This window comes from Ylistrum balloti, unplaced genomic scaffold (genome assembly GCF_031769215.1).
Source record: "Ylistrum balloti isolate Yb309-2 unplaced genomic scaffold, AGI_CSIRO_Ybal_v1 Utg371816, whole genome shotgun sequence".
Taxonomy (NCBI): domain Eukaryota; kingdom Metazoa; phylum Mollusca; class Bivalvia; order Pectinida; family Pectinidae; genus Ylistrum; species Ylistrum balloti.
The window spans coordinates 504,201-519,875 of NW_026782903.1; the positions used below are offsets into that span (position 1 = coordinate 504,201).

The following is a 15,675-nucleotide window of genomic DNA, read 5'->3' on the forward strand; positions in this document are numbered from 1 at the left end:
CACATTACATTTTGTGTTCTGTATTCATACTTATAACTGTTTATTTAGGTAAAGGATATTGCTAGTGTATTGAGTTATAAAAATGTTTTTATTTATTTATAATTTATTAATTACTGTCACTCCATGCTATGAGATATCTATCCGGTAAAAAAACGGTGAAAATAGGGCCAATCTTCGATGCACAATGTCTCTGTTATAGAACCACAGCTAAGTCGAACCATTGGGTATTTTATTTGATCCTGTGGACATTGACTTATCTATATTTTACTGTATTTCTATATAAAATATTTCTATTGAATTTTTGTAGATTTATACCTGTTTGAGTACACTCGTGGGGATGTTTGGAAAGTGGCTGTAAATACTGACACCCTAGTAAATATATTTAGTGAGAGTACGATGCAGACAACAAGGGCTGCTTTGCTGCACTATGCACTGTTGCGTACAAGGGACTTTTGGCTCATCAAACGGGTACGCTGCTGTTCAAACATTTCAGGAGCTAAAAATATTGTCAGAGAAATAGAATATCATACAAGTGCAGGTACTGCAAGTCTCTACATAACTCTGTAAATAAGATATTTCCTCATGGTAACCTAACCTAACTTAGCTGTCAGTATCCTACTGTATTGTTGCAATTTTTAATATCTTTTTAAGTTGCCAGGGGGAAAAGTGCAGTTACTGCAAATATCTTCATAACTCTGGAAAGAAGATATTTCCTCATGGTAACATAAATTATCTGTCAGTATCCTACAGTTTTGTTGCAATTTTCAATATTATTTTTCAATCGTCAGGGAAAAAAATTGATGTATACATTGTATTTTTATTCTTAAAATAGAGAATGGTCACTTTTAATGTTTCAGTTATTTGAGATGATTAGCAATGACATTGCAAGTGCAGAAGTTCCTGGACTGATGGCTGAGTTCTTAGCTGGTAATAAATTTTCAATGATACGAGGGATCATACACCTTTGTTTTGATAAAGCTTAATAAAGAATTAGGAATTCAATATACTGAAACATCAGTTTTCACAGAAAACATAGACTGGTGGCATAGTGGATAGAAGATAGAGTTAAAGTTTACCCTAGACTGGTGGCATAGTGAATAGAAGATAGAGTTAAAGTTTACCCTAGACTGGTGGCATAGTGGATAGAAGATAGAGTTAAAGTTTACCCTAGACTGGAGGCATAGTGGATAGAAGTTAGAGTTAAAGTTTACCCTAGACTTGTGGCATAGTGGATAGAAGATAGAGACAAAGTTTACCCTAGACTGGTGGCATAGTGGATAGAAGACAGAATTAAAATTTACCCTAGACTGGTGGCATAGTGGATAGAAGACAGAATTAAATTTAGTCTAGACTGGTGGCATAGTGGATAGAAGATAGAATTAAAATTTACCCTAGACTGGTGGCATAGTGGATAGAAGATAGAGTTAAAGTTTCCCTAGACTGGAGGCATAGTGGATAGAAGATAGAGTTAAAGTTTTCCCTAGACTGGTGGCATAGTGGATAGAAGATAGAATTAAAATTTAGCCTAGACTGGTGGCATAGTGGATAGAAGATAGACTGGTGGCAAGTTAAAATTTAGCCTAGACTGGTGGCATAGTGGATAGAAGATAGAATTAAAATTTAGCCTAGACTGGTGGCATAGTGGATAGAAGATAGAATTAAAATTTAGCCTAACTGGTGGCATTGGATAGAAGATAGAATTAAAATTTAGCCTAGACTGGTGGCATAGTGGATAGAAGATAGAATTAAAATTTAGCCTAGACTGGTGGCATAGTGGATAGAAGATAGAATTAAAATTTAGCCTAGACTGGTGGCATAGTGGATAGAAGATAGAATTAAAATTTAGCCTAGACTGGTGGCATAGTGGATAGAAGATAGAATTAAAATTTAGCCTAGACTGGTGGCATAGTGGATAGAAGATAGAATTAAAATTTAGCCTAGACTGGTGGCATAGTGGATGGATAGAATTAAAATTTATAGACTGGTGGCATAGTTAAAATTTAAAGCCTAGACTGGTGGCATAGTGGATAGAAGATAGAATTAAAATTTAGCCTAGACTGGTGGCATAGTGGATAGAAGATAGAATTAAAATTTAGCCTAGACTGGTGGCATAGTGGATAGAAGATAGAATTAAAATTTAGCCTAGACTGGTGGCATAGTGGATAGAAGATAGAATTAAAATTTAGCCTAGACTGGTGGCATAGTGGATAGAAGATAGAATTAAAATTTAGCCTAGACTGGTGGCATAGTGGATAGAAGATAGAGTTAAAGTTTAGCCTAGACTGGTGGCATAGTGGATAGAAGATAGAGTTAAAGTTTAGCCTAGACTGGTGGCATAGTGGATAGAAGATAGAATTAAAATTTAGCCTAGACTGGTGGCATAGTGGATAGAAGATAGAGTTAAAGTTTCCCTAGACTGGTGGCATAGTGGATAGAAGATAGAATTAAAATTTAGCCTAGACTGGTGGCATAGTGGATAGAAGATAGAATTAAAATTTAGCCTAGACTGGAGGCATAGTGGATAGAAGATAGAGTTAAAGTTTCCCTAGACTGGAGGCATAGTGGATAGAAGATAGAGTTAAAGTTTCCCTAGACTGGAGGCATAGTGGATAGAAGATAGAATTAAAATTTAGCCTAGACTGGAGGCATAGTGGATAGAAGATAGAGTTAAAGTTTCCCTAGACTGGAGGCATAGTGGATAGAAGATAGAGTTAAAGTTTCCCTAGACTGGAGGCATAGTGGATAGAAGATAGAGTTAAAGTTTCCCTAGACTGGAGGCATAGTGGATAGAAGATAGAGTTAAAGTTTCCCTAGACTGGAGGCATAGTGGATAGAAGATAGAGTTAAAGTTTCCCTAGACTGGCATAGTGGGAAGATAGAGTTAAAGTTTCCCTAGACTGGAGGCATAGTGGATAGAAGATAGAGTTAAAGTTTCCCTAGACTGGAGGCATAGTGGATAGAAGATAGAGTTAAAGTTTCCCTAGACTGGAGGCATAGTGGATAGAAGGATAGAGTTAAAGTTTCCCTAGACTGGAGGCATAGTGGATAGAAGATAGAGTTAAAGTTTCCCTAGACTGGAGGCATAGTGGATAGATAGAAGTTAGAGTTAAAGTTTCCCTAGACTGGAGGCATAGTGGATAGAAGATAGAGTTAAAGTTTCCCTAGACTGGAGGCATAGTGGATAGAAGATAGAGTTAAAGTTTCCCTAGACTGGAGGCATAGTGGATAGAAGATAGAGTTAAAGTTTACCCTAGACTGGTGGCATAGTGGATAGAAGATAGAGTTAAAGTTTTCCCTAGACTGGTGGCATAGTGGATAGAAGATAGAATTAAAATTTAGCCTAGACTGGTGGCATAGTGGATAGAAGATAGAGTTAAAGTTTAGCCTAGACTGGTGGCATAGTGGATAGAAGATAGAGTTAAAGTTTTCCCTAGACTGGTGGCATAGTGGATAGAAGATAGAGTTAAAGTTTACCCTAGACTTGTGGCATAGTGGATAGAAGTTAGAGTTAAAGTTTCCCTAGACTGGAGGCATAGTGGATAGAAGATAGAGTTAAAGTTTTCCCTAGACTTGTGGCATAGTGGATAGAAGTTAGAGTTAAAGTTTCCCTAGACTGGAGGCATAGTGGATAGAAGATAGAGTTAAAGTTTACCCTAGACTTGTGGCATAGTGGATAGAAGTTAGAGTTAAAGTTTCCCTAGACTGGAGGCATAGTGGATAGAAGATAGAGTTAAAGTTTACCCTAGACTGGTGGCATAGTGGATAGAAGATAGAGTTAAAGTTTTCCCTAGACTGGTGGCATAGTGGATAGAAGACAGAATTAAAATTTACCCTAGACTTGTGGCATAGTGGATAGAAGACAGAATTAAAATTTAGCCTAGACTGGTGGCATAGTGGATAGAAGATAGAGACAAAGTTTACCCTAGACTGGTGGCATAGTGGATAGAAGATAGAGTTAAAGTTTAGCCTAGACTGGTGGCATAGTGGATAGAAGATAGAGTTAAAGTTTAGCCTAGACTGGTGGCATAGTGGATAGAAGATAGAGTTAAAGTTTAGCCTAGACTGGTGGCATAGTGGATAGAAGATAGAGTTAAAGTTTCCCTAGACTGGTGGCATAGTGGATAGAAGATAGAGTCAAAATTTACCCTAGACTGGTGGCATAGTGGATAGAAGATAGAATTAAAGTTTACCCTAGACTGGTGGCATAGTGGATAGAAGATAGAGTTAAAGTTTACCCTAAACATCAAAGAAGAAGATATTTCTCCAAAGCATTATACCCAACATTTAAATTATTACATTAAAAATTATGTTTTGTTTTCAACTTTGTCCATTATAATTGGCTAGCCACATGTTCTGTGAACCCTTTATCAAGATTAAGATAGAAATGGAAGATGAACTTTGTTCATTTGAACTCAGAGGGAAAAGTCAAATACCCTACTTAACTCATAAGTACTTTGTTGACCCTGACAAACTGCTCTCTTTATCTTAATAAATTCATATTTGGAAAACCCGAAAAATTATGATAATTTGAAGTAAAAAATTTGTTCTTGAAATCAAAATCATAACTAAAAGTACCTCTTGGCCCAAAGTTCTAAATTTTACCATGAATAAGACATTGAACTTCAGACAAAGTATTTTGACATACAATGTCTCAGTAAATTGTTTTCCAAGAACACTCTACCACTTCAGTTTGTGAAAGGAAAACCTGTCTGGCTATTGACATAATAAAAACATGTTCATATTAAGACTGTGATTTCAATACTTTTGATTAATGATATAACAGAAAGCCATTTATTAACAGATCATGGCAATGTGACATAGAAGTTATTATTACTTCATACTTATTGTTTCCACTCATGTAAAATTTAAATTCCTACTGAAGTCAATTAATTTTTATGTCTCCTTCACCTGCAATATGATAGCGGTAAGACAATCTCTTTCCAGGGACGACCTACTCCAGTATGAGACGACAGGTAGACAGGGAATGTCTGAGGTTACTTCCCTTTACAGTGACTGACACCTTCAGATCACAGTGTGATAAAGTAAGTGGTTTTCTATATGTTAGAAATGTTTTAGGGACATAAAGATTTCAAAATCAGATCAGTTCCTGATCATGTCTTCTAACATATATTTTTTTGTCTTATAACTTTCCATTGGATTTTGTTAATTCCAAGAATTAATACAATTGCATATCACTGAATGTCTTTCTTCATTCATAACATTTTTCACACAGAGTCTAAGATATGTAGTTCATTACTGGTAATACTAATGGTAAAGGTGCCCTCTCGCAGCTTGATAAAAGAATGAAGTTCAGTATTATACTGGTAATACTAATGGTAAAGGTGCCCTCTCGCAGCTTGATAAAAGAATGAAATTCAGTATGATACTGGTAATACTAATGGTTAAGGTGCCCTCTCACAGCTTGATAAAAGATATGTAGTTCATTACTGGTAATACTAATGGTTAAGGTGCCCTCTCACAGCTTGATAAAAGAATGAAATTCAGTATGATACTGGTAATACTAATGGTTAAGGTGCCCTCTCACAGCTTGATAAAAGAATGAAATTCAGTATGATACTGGTAATACTAATGGTTAAGGTGCCCTCTCACAGCTTGATAAAAGATATGTAGTTCATTACTGGTAATACTAATGGTTAAGGTGCCCTCTCGCAGCTTGATAAAAGATATGTAGTTCATTACTGGTAATACTAATGGTTAAGGTGCCCTCTCACAGCTTGATAAAAGATATGTAGTTCATTACTGGTAATACTAATGGTTAAGGTGCCCTCTCGCAGCTTGATAAAAGAATGAAGTTCAGTATTATACTGGTAATACTAATGGTTAAGGTGCCCTCTCACAGCTTGATAAAAGAATGAAATTCAGTATGATACTGGTAATACTAATGGTTAAGGTGCCCTCTCACAGCTTGATCAAAGATATGTAGTTCATTACTGGTAATACTAATGGTTAAGGTGCCCTCTCACAGCTTGATAAAAGAATGAAATTCAGTATGATACTGGTAATACTAATGGTTAAGGTGCCCTCTCACAGCTTGATAAAAGAATGAAATTCAGTATGATACTGGTAATACTAATGGTTAAGGTGCCCTCTCACAGCTTGATAAAAGATATGTAGTTCATTACTGGTAATACTAATGGTTAAGGTGCCCTCTCACAGCTTGATAAAAGAATGAAATTCAGTATGATACTGGTAATACTAATGGTTAAGGTGCCCTCTCACAGCTTGATAAAAGAATGAAATTCAGTATGATACTGGTAATACTAATGGTTAAGGTGCCCTCTCACAGCTTGATAAAAGATATGTAGTTCATTACTGGTAATACTAATGGTTAAGGTGCCCTCTCACAGCTTGATAAAAGAATGAAATTCAGTATGATACTGGTAATACTAATGGTTAAGGTGCCCTCTCACAGCTTGATAAAAGAATGAAATTCAGTATGATACTGGTAATACTAATGGTTAAGGTGCCCTCTCACAGCTTGATAAAAGAATGAAATTCAGTATGATACTGGTAATACTAATGGTTAAGGTGCCCTCTCACAGCTTGATAAAAGAATGAAATTCAGTATGATACTGGTAATACTAATGGTTAAGGTGCCCTCTCACAGCTTGATAAAAGAATGAAATTCAGTATGATACTGGTAATACTAATGGTTAAGGTGCCCTCTCACAGCTTGATAAAAGAATGAAATTCAGTATGATAACTTGATTATATAGTGAATGTCATGCTAAGTATTCTATGAACAAAATATCAATGACATACAAAACTGTATTCTGTGATAAATCACCAGAAATAAATTGGCATTTGGATATTATCTGTCCTAAGTATAGAGTTGAGCATTTATTTATTTCTTTGAGTAGAAAACTGAGTAATGAGAGGTTAATTTTTGCGATATTCTTTGGTTTAACAACAATTTCAGGAGGTCACTAATTGGTGCAAATTCGTCAGTTCAAAAGTAACCATTGCCAAAAGATTGTTTTATGGCTCACAGAAAAAATATAATCAAAATGATATTGTCAGTTTAGATGTAATTGTAAATGATATTGTCAGTTTAGATGTAATTGTAAATGATATTGTCAGTTTAGATGTAATTGTAAATGATATTGTCAGTTTAGATGTAATTGTAAATGATATTGTCAGTTTAGATGTAATTGTAAATGATATTGTCAGTTTAGATGTAATTGTAAATGATATTGTCAGTTTAGATGTAATTGTAAATGATATTGTCAGTTTAGATGTAATTGTAAATGATATTGTCAGTTTAGATGTAATTGTAAATGATATTGTCAGTTTAGATGTAATTGTAAATGATATTGTCAGTTTAGATGTAATTGTAAATGATATTGTCAGTTTAGATGTAATTGTAAATGATATTGTCAGTTTAGATGTAATTGTAAATGATATTGTCAGTTTAGATGTAATTGTAAATGATATTGTCAGTTTAGATGTAATTGTAAATGATATTGTCAGTTTAGATGTAATTGTAAATGATATTGTCAGTTTAGATGTAATTGTAAATGATATTGTCAGTTTAGATGTAATTGTAAATGATATTGTCAGTTTAGATGTAATTGTAAACGATATTGTCAGTTTAGATGTAATTGTAAACGACATTGTCAGTTTAGATGTAATTGTAAACGACATTGTCAGTTTAGATGTAATTGTAAATGATATTGTCAGTTTAGATGTAATTGTAAATGATATTGTCAGTTTAGATGTAATTGTAAATGATATTGTCAGTTTAGATGTAATTGTAAATGATATTGTCAGTTTAGATGTAATTGTAAATGATATTGTCAGTTTAGATGTAATTGTAAATGATATTGTCAGTATAGATGTAATTGTAAATGATATTGTCAGTTTAGATGTAATTGTAAATGATATTGTCAGTTTAGATGTAATTGTAAATGTTTTTTTCAGTTTAGATGTAATTGTAAATGATATTGTCAGTTTAGATGTAATTGTACATGATTTTTTAAGTTTAGATGTAATTGTATATGATATTGTCAGTTTAGATGTAATTGTAAATGATATTGTCAGTTTAGATGTAATTGTAAATGATATTGTCAGTTTAGATGTAATTGTAAATGATATTGTCAGTTTAGATGTAATTGTAAATGATATTGTCAGTTTAGATGTAATTGTAAATGATATTGTCAGTTTAGATGTAATTGTAAATGATATTGTCAGTATAGATGTAATTGTAAATGATATTGTCAGTTTAGATGTAATTGTAAATGATATTGTCAGTTTAGATGTAATTGTAAATGATATTGACAGTATAGATGTAATTGTAAATGATATTGTCAGTTTAGATGTAATTGTAAATGATATTGTCAGTTTAGATGTAATTGTAAACGACATTGTCAGTTTAGATGTAATTGTAAACGACATTGTCAGTTTAGATGTAATTGTAAATGATATTGTCAGTTTAGATGTAATTGTAAATGATATTGTCAGTTTAGATGTAATTGTAAATGATATTGTCAGTTTAGATGTAATTGTAAATGATATTGTCAGTTTAGATGTAATTGTAAATGATATTGTCAGTTTAGATGTAATTGTAAATGATATTGTCAGTTTAGATGTAATTGTAAATGATATTGTCAGTATAGATGTAATTGTAAATGATATTGTCAGTTTAGATGTAATTGTAAATGATATTGTCAGTTTAGATGTAATTGTAAATGTTTTTTTCAGTTTAGATGTAATTGTAAATGATATTGTCAGTTTAGATGTAATTGTAAATGATATTGTCAGTTTAGATGTAATTGTAAATGATATTGTCAGTTTAGATGTAATTGTAAATGATATTGTCAGTTTAGATGTAATTGTAAATGATATTGTCAGTTTAGATGTAATTGTAAATGATATTGTCAGTTTAGATGTAATTGTAAATGATATTGTCAGTTTAGATGTAATTGTAAATGATATTGTCAGTTTAGATGTAATTGTAAATGATATTGTCAGTATAGATGTAATTGTAAATGATATTGTCAGTTTAGATGTAATTGTAAATGATATTGTCAGTTTAGATGTAATTGTAAATGATATTGTCAGTTTAGATGTAATTGTAAATGATATTGTCAGTTTAGATGTAATTGTAAATGATATTGTCAGTTTAGATGTAATTGTAAATGATATTGTCAGTATAGATGTAATTGTAAACGACATTGTCAGTTTAGATGTAATTGTAAACGAAATCCATTCTTTACAGTATGACTTGTTTGTGAACTTCTGTAATAAACAAACAATAAATGACAATGAAAACAATAACAATCACAAACTATGAATAATGATTGAAACTAATACTTGTAGTGCATTTGGAAATTATTGTATGTGCTTCATCTCTCATGTGCTCAAAAGATAAAGTTTAGCTGATCTGTAATATTCAAGTTCTGTCCTTAATACATGTATGCCAATTTTCAGCTAAATAATTTAAAACAAGATGTGTTTACGAAACACTGCCCCCAGTTTCAACAAAATTTTGAAGTGGGACATTAAAACTGTACTGTGTAAAGCATGTGCTGATTGCATGCACACTTTGTGGAACAATTATTTATTATTGTGGTAATCATTTTTTTTACTTCCAAATGTCAACCAGAACACACATGTCAAATATGAAAGCCACACCTTTTATGATCCAATAATTATGGCTAATGCTAAATTTGTTCAAATGTAGGTCAGGGTTATGGTCAAGGTCACATGGTAAAAACATTTGGTTCCACCGGAAAGTTCTTGTCTTAAGAAACACACATGTCAAATTGAAAGCCCTACCTACTATGGTGCAATAGTAGTGGCCAATGTTAAAATTTTTCAAATGAAGGTCAAAGGTCACAGTCAAGATTAAAATCGTTAGTACCAGCAAAAAGGTCTTATTACAAGGAACACACATGCCAAATATGAAAGCCTTACCTCTTACAATGCAATATTTACAGGCAAAGTTACAGTTGACAATGGACAGATAGCTCAAAAACAAAATGCCAGTGATCTTTCAATTCAGGGACATAAATATATACACAACTTGTACTTCATTAGTATATAATAAACTCATTCAATTATATGAACATGTCTTAACAATACAAGTGTTATGAGGACATTACCATGAATACTGGAGGAATCAAATAGAAAAACAGATATATTGAAAATTAAGAAAAACATTGTTTCAAGACTTTAATTGATGCCCATTTTGCCTCAACGTTTTGGATAAACTACAAAAATTAGAACTATCAAAAAAAGAACTTTACAGTATTACATAGAACATCCATTAACTGGCTTTAAGAATGATGAAATTATTTCCAAATTTCCATTAGCTCGAGACTTGATGAACATATCTACGAAATGGAAATACATGAGATCCTATTCCATCTTTTATTAAGATGTCATTGCTGTTGATAATGTTCTGTTGTCATTTTCTGGTTACAGAGTTGGGACGGTGTGATGCAGGCAAGGGTCACATTCTCTGCACTCAGATCTGTCAAGATAGGCACACGTACAGCCCAGGATAGACAGCGTCATGGCAACGTCGGAGACGACATGTGGGACACACTACGTCGTCACTTACAATGGATGCAGATCAACGACTGCACTCGTCGCTTCTCAAACAGTGTTATACACAAGGCTAATCACCAGCTGGAGAATGGGTTTTGGGCAGTAAGTACCATGTTATATAGACGAGGGAAGGTAGGCACCATGTCACAAAAACCAGCGGAAGTAATTACCTTGTCACACAGATGAAGTGAGGTAAGCATCATGTCACACAGACCAGTGGAGGTAAGTATCATGTCACACAGACCAGGGGAGGTAAGTATCATGTCACACAGACCAGTGGAGGTAAGCATCATGTCACACAGACCAGTGGAGGTAAGTATCATGTCACACAGACCAGGGGAGGTAAGTATCATGTCACACAGACCAGGGGAGGTAAGTATCTTGTCACACAGACCAGGAGAGGTAAACATTATGTCACACAGACCAGTGGAGGTAAGTATCATGTCACACAGACCAGGGGAGGTAAGTATCATGTCACACAGACCAGTGGAGGTAAGCTCCATGTCACACAGACCAGTGGAGGTAAGTATCATGTCACACAGACCAGGGGAGGTAAGTATCATGTCACACAGACCAGTGGAGGTAAGCATCATGTCACACAGACCAGTGGAGGTAAGTATCATGTCACACAGACCAGGGGAGGTAAGTATCATGTCACACGGACCAGTGGAGGTAAGCATTATGTCACACAGACCAGTGGAGGTAAGCACCATGTCACACAGACCATTTGCTTAAAATAACTTCTAATATCAAGTATTTTTTGCAGGTATTGTGAAATTATTAGCATACTTGTATTTCTTTAAAATTTGATATCAGAAAAATATTTTGATCCCATTTATAATTTGGGTCAGGTAAAATTACCCAATTGAAGTTGATGAAATATAAATTTTGAGTCCTTCTAATTCAGAAGAGCGGAATCAAGGACCAGTCCACCAGTATAGCCAAGACGTTCCTCAATACTTTCAACACACGCATTAACAGGTAGAAATCATTTTGCCTGTGAAAACAGTGAATGCTGTCTTTAACATTTAGTCTGAAAATATTCAACTCACATAGTATTATTTGATAATAGAGAAAACAGGTTATTTGAGTATTTTTATAAAATTCAAAATAACTGATTAAACTTTGTGCCCACCAAAACAAAATAGAACATAAATTTATGTTTTTGTCATGTCAACAACATAGAAATTTGTGTATCAGATATATTTTTCTGAATCAGAATGGGAGAAATGTTGGTCTCCCTCTCTTATTGTTTACCACAAAACTGAGGTTACATGGCTGATGTCTTCTTAAAATCTAAGGGTTCTGATCTCAATATGAACATCTTGTAATAAGTTTAAATCCTTAAAATGTCTTAAAAACTTGAAGGATGATTTAATTCCACAATAGAGGCATATGAAATTATGCTGTAGTTATTTTATTCAAGTTCAAGGACAGACTCACCCTCACCAGCTTCAATGATTGATGGTAGTAAGAGAGTGCGACCAGACACAGTGTTGGGCCTTGCCCCCCCTTTCCTACAAAGTAGCCTCACAACTGGGGTGTCAGACAGTATTATGGCTTTGGTAAATATATAATCCACTGTTTCATAATATCCCATCATTTACTAACAAATTTGGATAGTATAAAAATGGAAGGGATGGGATATTAATGAAGTAACTATCAAATAATGTTATCATGTGATAGAAATTGAATTAATAATTGTACAATAAAATTTGTAATTCCCAGTCGTGTAAGTATCACCTTTAATTTTAAACAATCATGAGTCACCTCAATTCAAGTATCATTCTGGTATCCTTTGGAAGGCTTTTGGTAAAGGTGATCTGAATTATGCTGTTGCTGCATCAATACATTTCCTACAAATTTTAAGGAACCGATAATGAAAAATCCTTCCCTATATTAAAGGTATGGCAATGAAGTCTTATTCAGAGTGGTTTGTGAAAATCGCACGTTCTGTTGATATCCTGGAATTTTGCCAGTATTTTAATACCCTTTTCGATACTGATATTTACACACCATCTATGGAAGAAACACTATTCATATTCACAACAGTTATGAAATACTTTGTACATGTAGCAACAAACGTTTTTGTTTCAGACAAAAGATCTTCTCAGCAATCATTTGAATCGACACATGAGGAAAGAGTCGAAGAGCAAAGCACAAAGTGTAGCCAAAGAGTATGTGTATTGTCAGGTATGGTGTACTTTATAAAGTGTTGTTTGTAGGCATTAGAGTAACGTTTACTATATTACTGTTAGATGTGATGTAGTGGAGATATTATTGTAGTAACACAAACCCGAAAGATGCTGTCTTATCCCTGTCTGTCTTAATACACCATTAAGACAAGGCTGGTTTCCAGAACCAATTTGAGGTTGGCATATAGGTCCATTGTTGGTCTGAAGACAGGGTCAGGTCTAATGCAGAATTGAATATAAAGGCAACAAATTCTGCCTTACTTAAATAACAAAAACTAGCACTTTTATTTTCTATGTACATTGCATTACAACAAAATCATGTTTCAGGTAACTGGTCATAGGTCATACTAGGTCATGGATGATAAAAGAAAATAGTAGATTACATCAATCATGTTAAGATGTTGTGTAGAGTACACACATTTTTATTTGAAATAAGATCAAACTTGTTATTTAGTGACTGAGTTTAACTTTTGTAAAACTGAATAGTGCACTTTAATGTCATTTGACCCAAAGGGTCAGAATTATCTATAGACATTGTGTTTTGTCCACTGTCTGCCATGTGTAAACTTTCCATTTAAATATCTCCTCAATAATCAAAAAGCACAGGATTCCTATATTGGACCTGTAGCATTCTGGGATGAAGGGTTACCAATTTGTTGAAATGAATGATCATGACTGACTTTCGAAGCTACAGGGGACAAATGTGTGCAAATTTGAAACAACTTCTCAATAACCAAATGACTGAGAGTGTTGATATTACATGTCATTCTGAGATAAAGGACTACCAAGGTTGTTTAAAAAAATGACCTTGATTGACTTTAAAGGTCACAGGGGTCACAGGTGTAACAATCTTTAAAGGACTTCTTCTTTATAACTAAATAGCCAAGGGTGCTGATATTGGTCTTGTAGTATGCATGGATAAAGGGCTAACAAATGAATGACCTTGACACTCTTTCAAGGTCACTGGTGTCAAATGTGGTTGAGAACTTGAAACTTTTTATTTCAAAAAGCAATAGATTCTGGGTGATGAAATTTGTGTTGTAGCATGCTTGAGGAATAGGATTTCAAGTTTACAGATATTGCCCACAGAAATGACATACTTTTCTGCACAGGTGATATTCAAATAAACATGGGCCTCTTGTTTACAGCACAACATATCATCTTTTCCAAAGAAACCAGCATGTCACCTCCGATGTTTATACACTGCAGTTGTTGGATTTGTTCCAGCTCCAGCAGTTTCGTTAGATATGTCACCTCCTATGTTTATATATGGCATTGTTTGTTTTGTTTCAGCTCCAGCAGTCTCGTCAGTTGTGTCACCTCCTGTGGAACCTCCGTGGTCCATTGCTACCATACACTGACCTTGACTTTCTGCCCAACCTGTAAGGCTATATCTTATTTTGATTCTTCCCATGTACAAATTGTAGTTAAGGGGATAGATGGTGTATATACACTTCCTGTGTCCATCTGTCCTTCAGTCTGTGCATCTGTAGCACAAAGCTTGTTGTCAAGAATCCCTCAACAGATTTAGTTCCTATTCAGTCTCTATACTTTGTTAGATTTTGATTGGTGGTCCTGTGTCAATGTCATTTTACATCTTTTAAAATGAAAAGCTTGTGATGCATCATGGGTAACTCAAGAGGTTTACTTGATATTCATACCATAGCATCACACCATGAAGTTGAACACCTGTTCAAAGGATGATGGTCATCGGTCATGGTTAGAGGTGAAAGGTCAAACTTGACCACTTTTGAAAGAGAATGCTTGTGTAAAAGATATCTCTGGAACTACACAACAGTTTGTGTTAAATAGAAAAAATGCATGGATGGAGGATATATCTATTCTGACTGACTACATATCAATTTTGCAAAACATTTTTTCTGTTTGGTTTAGGAGTAAGCCAAGAGCCTAAGGTTCAGTCCCTTGTAGAGACATGATCTCTGTTATATCAGTACACATGTAGAGATTTAGGAGACATTGACTGAGGTACTAAGCCTTGCTCCAACAAGTATCACAGAAACTTCTTTCCTGGAGGGGGAATATGTCATCCTCATGAAGTACACGCACCTCACATTAAAATCATTCCTCTTTTGCACATCCAGTAGCTATTTTCCTGGTTACTTTCAGAATAAGTTTTTTTGGTAGGGGGAGTAAATCACACTGGTAAATACAAACCACTTCCTACCATCTCATTTCTCTTCAGCATTTAGGTAGGCCAGAGGTCGCAGGTCTGATCTCTGGCAAAATGCCATAGGTAGGCCAGAGGTCGCAGGTTTGATCCCTGGCAATGGCCATAGGTAGGCCAGAGGTCCCAGGTTTGATCCCTGGCAATGGCCATAGGTAGGCCAGAGGTCCCAGGTTTGATCCCTGGCAATGGCCATAGGTAGGCCAGAGGTCGCAGGTTTGATCCCTGGCAATGGCCATAGGTAGGCCAGAGGTCCCAGGTTTGATCCCTGGCAATGGCCATAGGTAGGCCAGAGGTCCCAGGTTTGATCCCTGGCAAAGGCCATAGGTAGGCCAGAGGTCCGAGGTTTGATCCCTGGCAATGGCCATAGGTAGGCCAGAGGTCCCAGGTTTGATCCCTGGCAATGGCCATAGATAGGCCAGAGTACCCAGGTTTGATCCCTTGCAATGGCATGGCCACTGATACATGTAACTTTGTAGTCTATATTGTTTTACTGACATAGTATTTATATATACTCCATAAACAATACGACTGATCCCTTGTCAAATCTTTGGAATGAACCATGTTTATGTCTTCCCTCCATTAGTTGTTATAGACTAACAAGAGGCCACTTCTAGAACTGATATATGTACAAGGAGCAAATCCCTTCTAAAAAGATATCCAATAATTATTTGTTCATGACATTGTTATAATTTCTAAGTCGGACATTTGTTTGTCACAGCT

General features: G+C 34.8%; 2 protein-coding genes across 4 annotated transcripts in view; one reads left to right on the forward strand and one right to left on the reverse strand.

The window, feature by feature from the left end:
• Positions 1 to 15,675, reverse strand: part of LOC132563685 (ribonuclease P protein subunit p14-like) — a 47,639-nt gene that overhangs the window by 18,622 nt on the left and 13,342 nt on the right. The window lies entirely within an intron of this gene.
• LOC132563684 (protein pigeon-like) overlaps positions 1 to 15,675 on the forward strand; it is a 34,861-nt gene that overhangs the window by 12,550 nt on the left and 6,636 nt on the right. The window contains exons 16-23 of the mRNA XM_060228431.1: positions 308 to 468; positions 858 to 927; positions 4,945 to 5,042; positions 10,447 to 10,674; positions 11,480 to 11,553; positions 11,999 to 12,137; positions 12,670 to 12,765; positions 14,061 to 14,149. Of these exons, the coding sequence (XP_060084414.1) occupies positions 308 to 468; positions 858 to 927; positions 4,945 to 5,042; positions 10,447 to 10,674; positions 11,480 to 11,553; positions 11,999 to 12,137; positions 12,670 to 12,765; positions 14,061 to 14,149 (955 nt within the window). The remainder of the gene's footprint in view (positions 1 to 307; positions 469 to 857; positions 928 to 4,944; positions 5,043 to 10,446; positions 10,675 to 11,479; positions 11,554 to 11,998; positions 12,138 to 12,669; positions 12,766 to 14,060; positions 14,150 to 15,675) is intronic.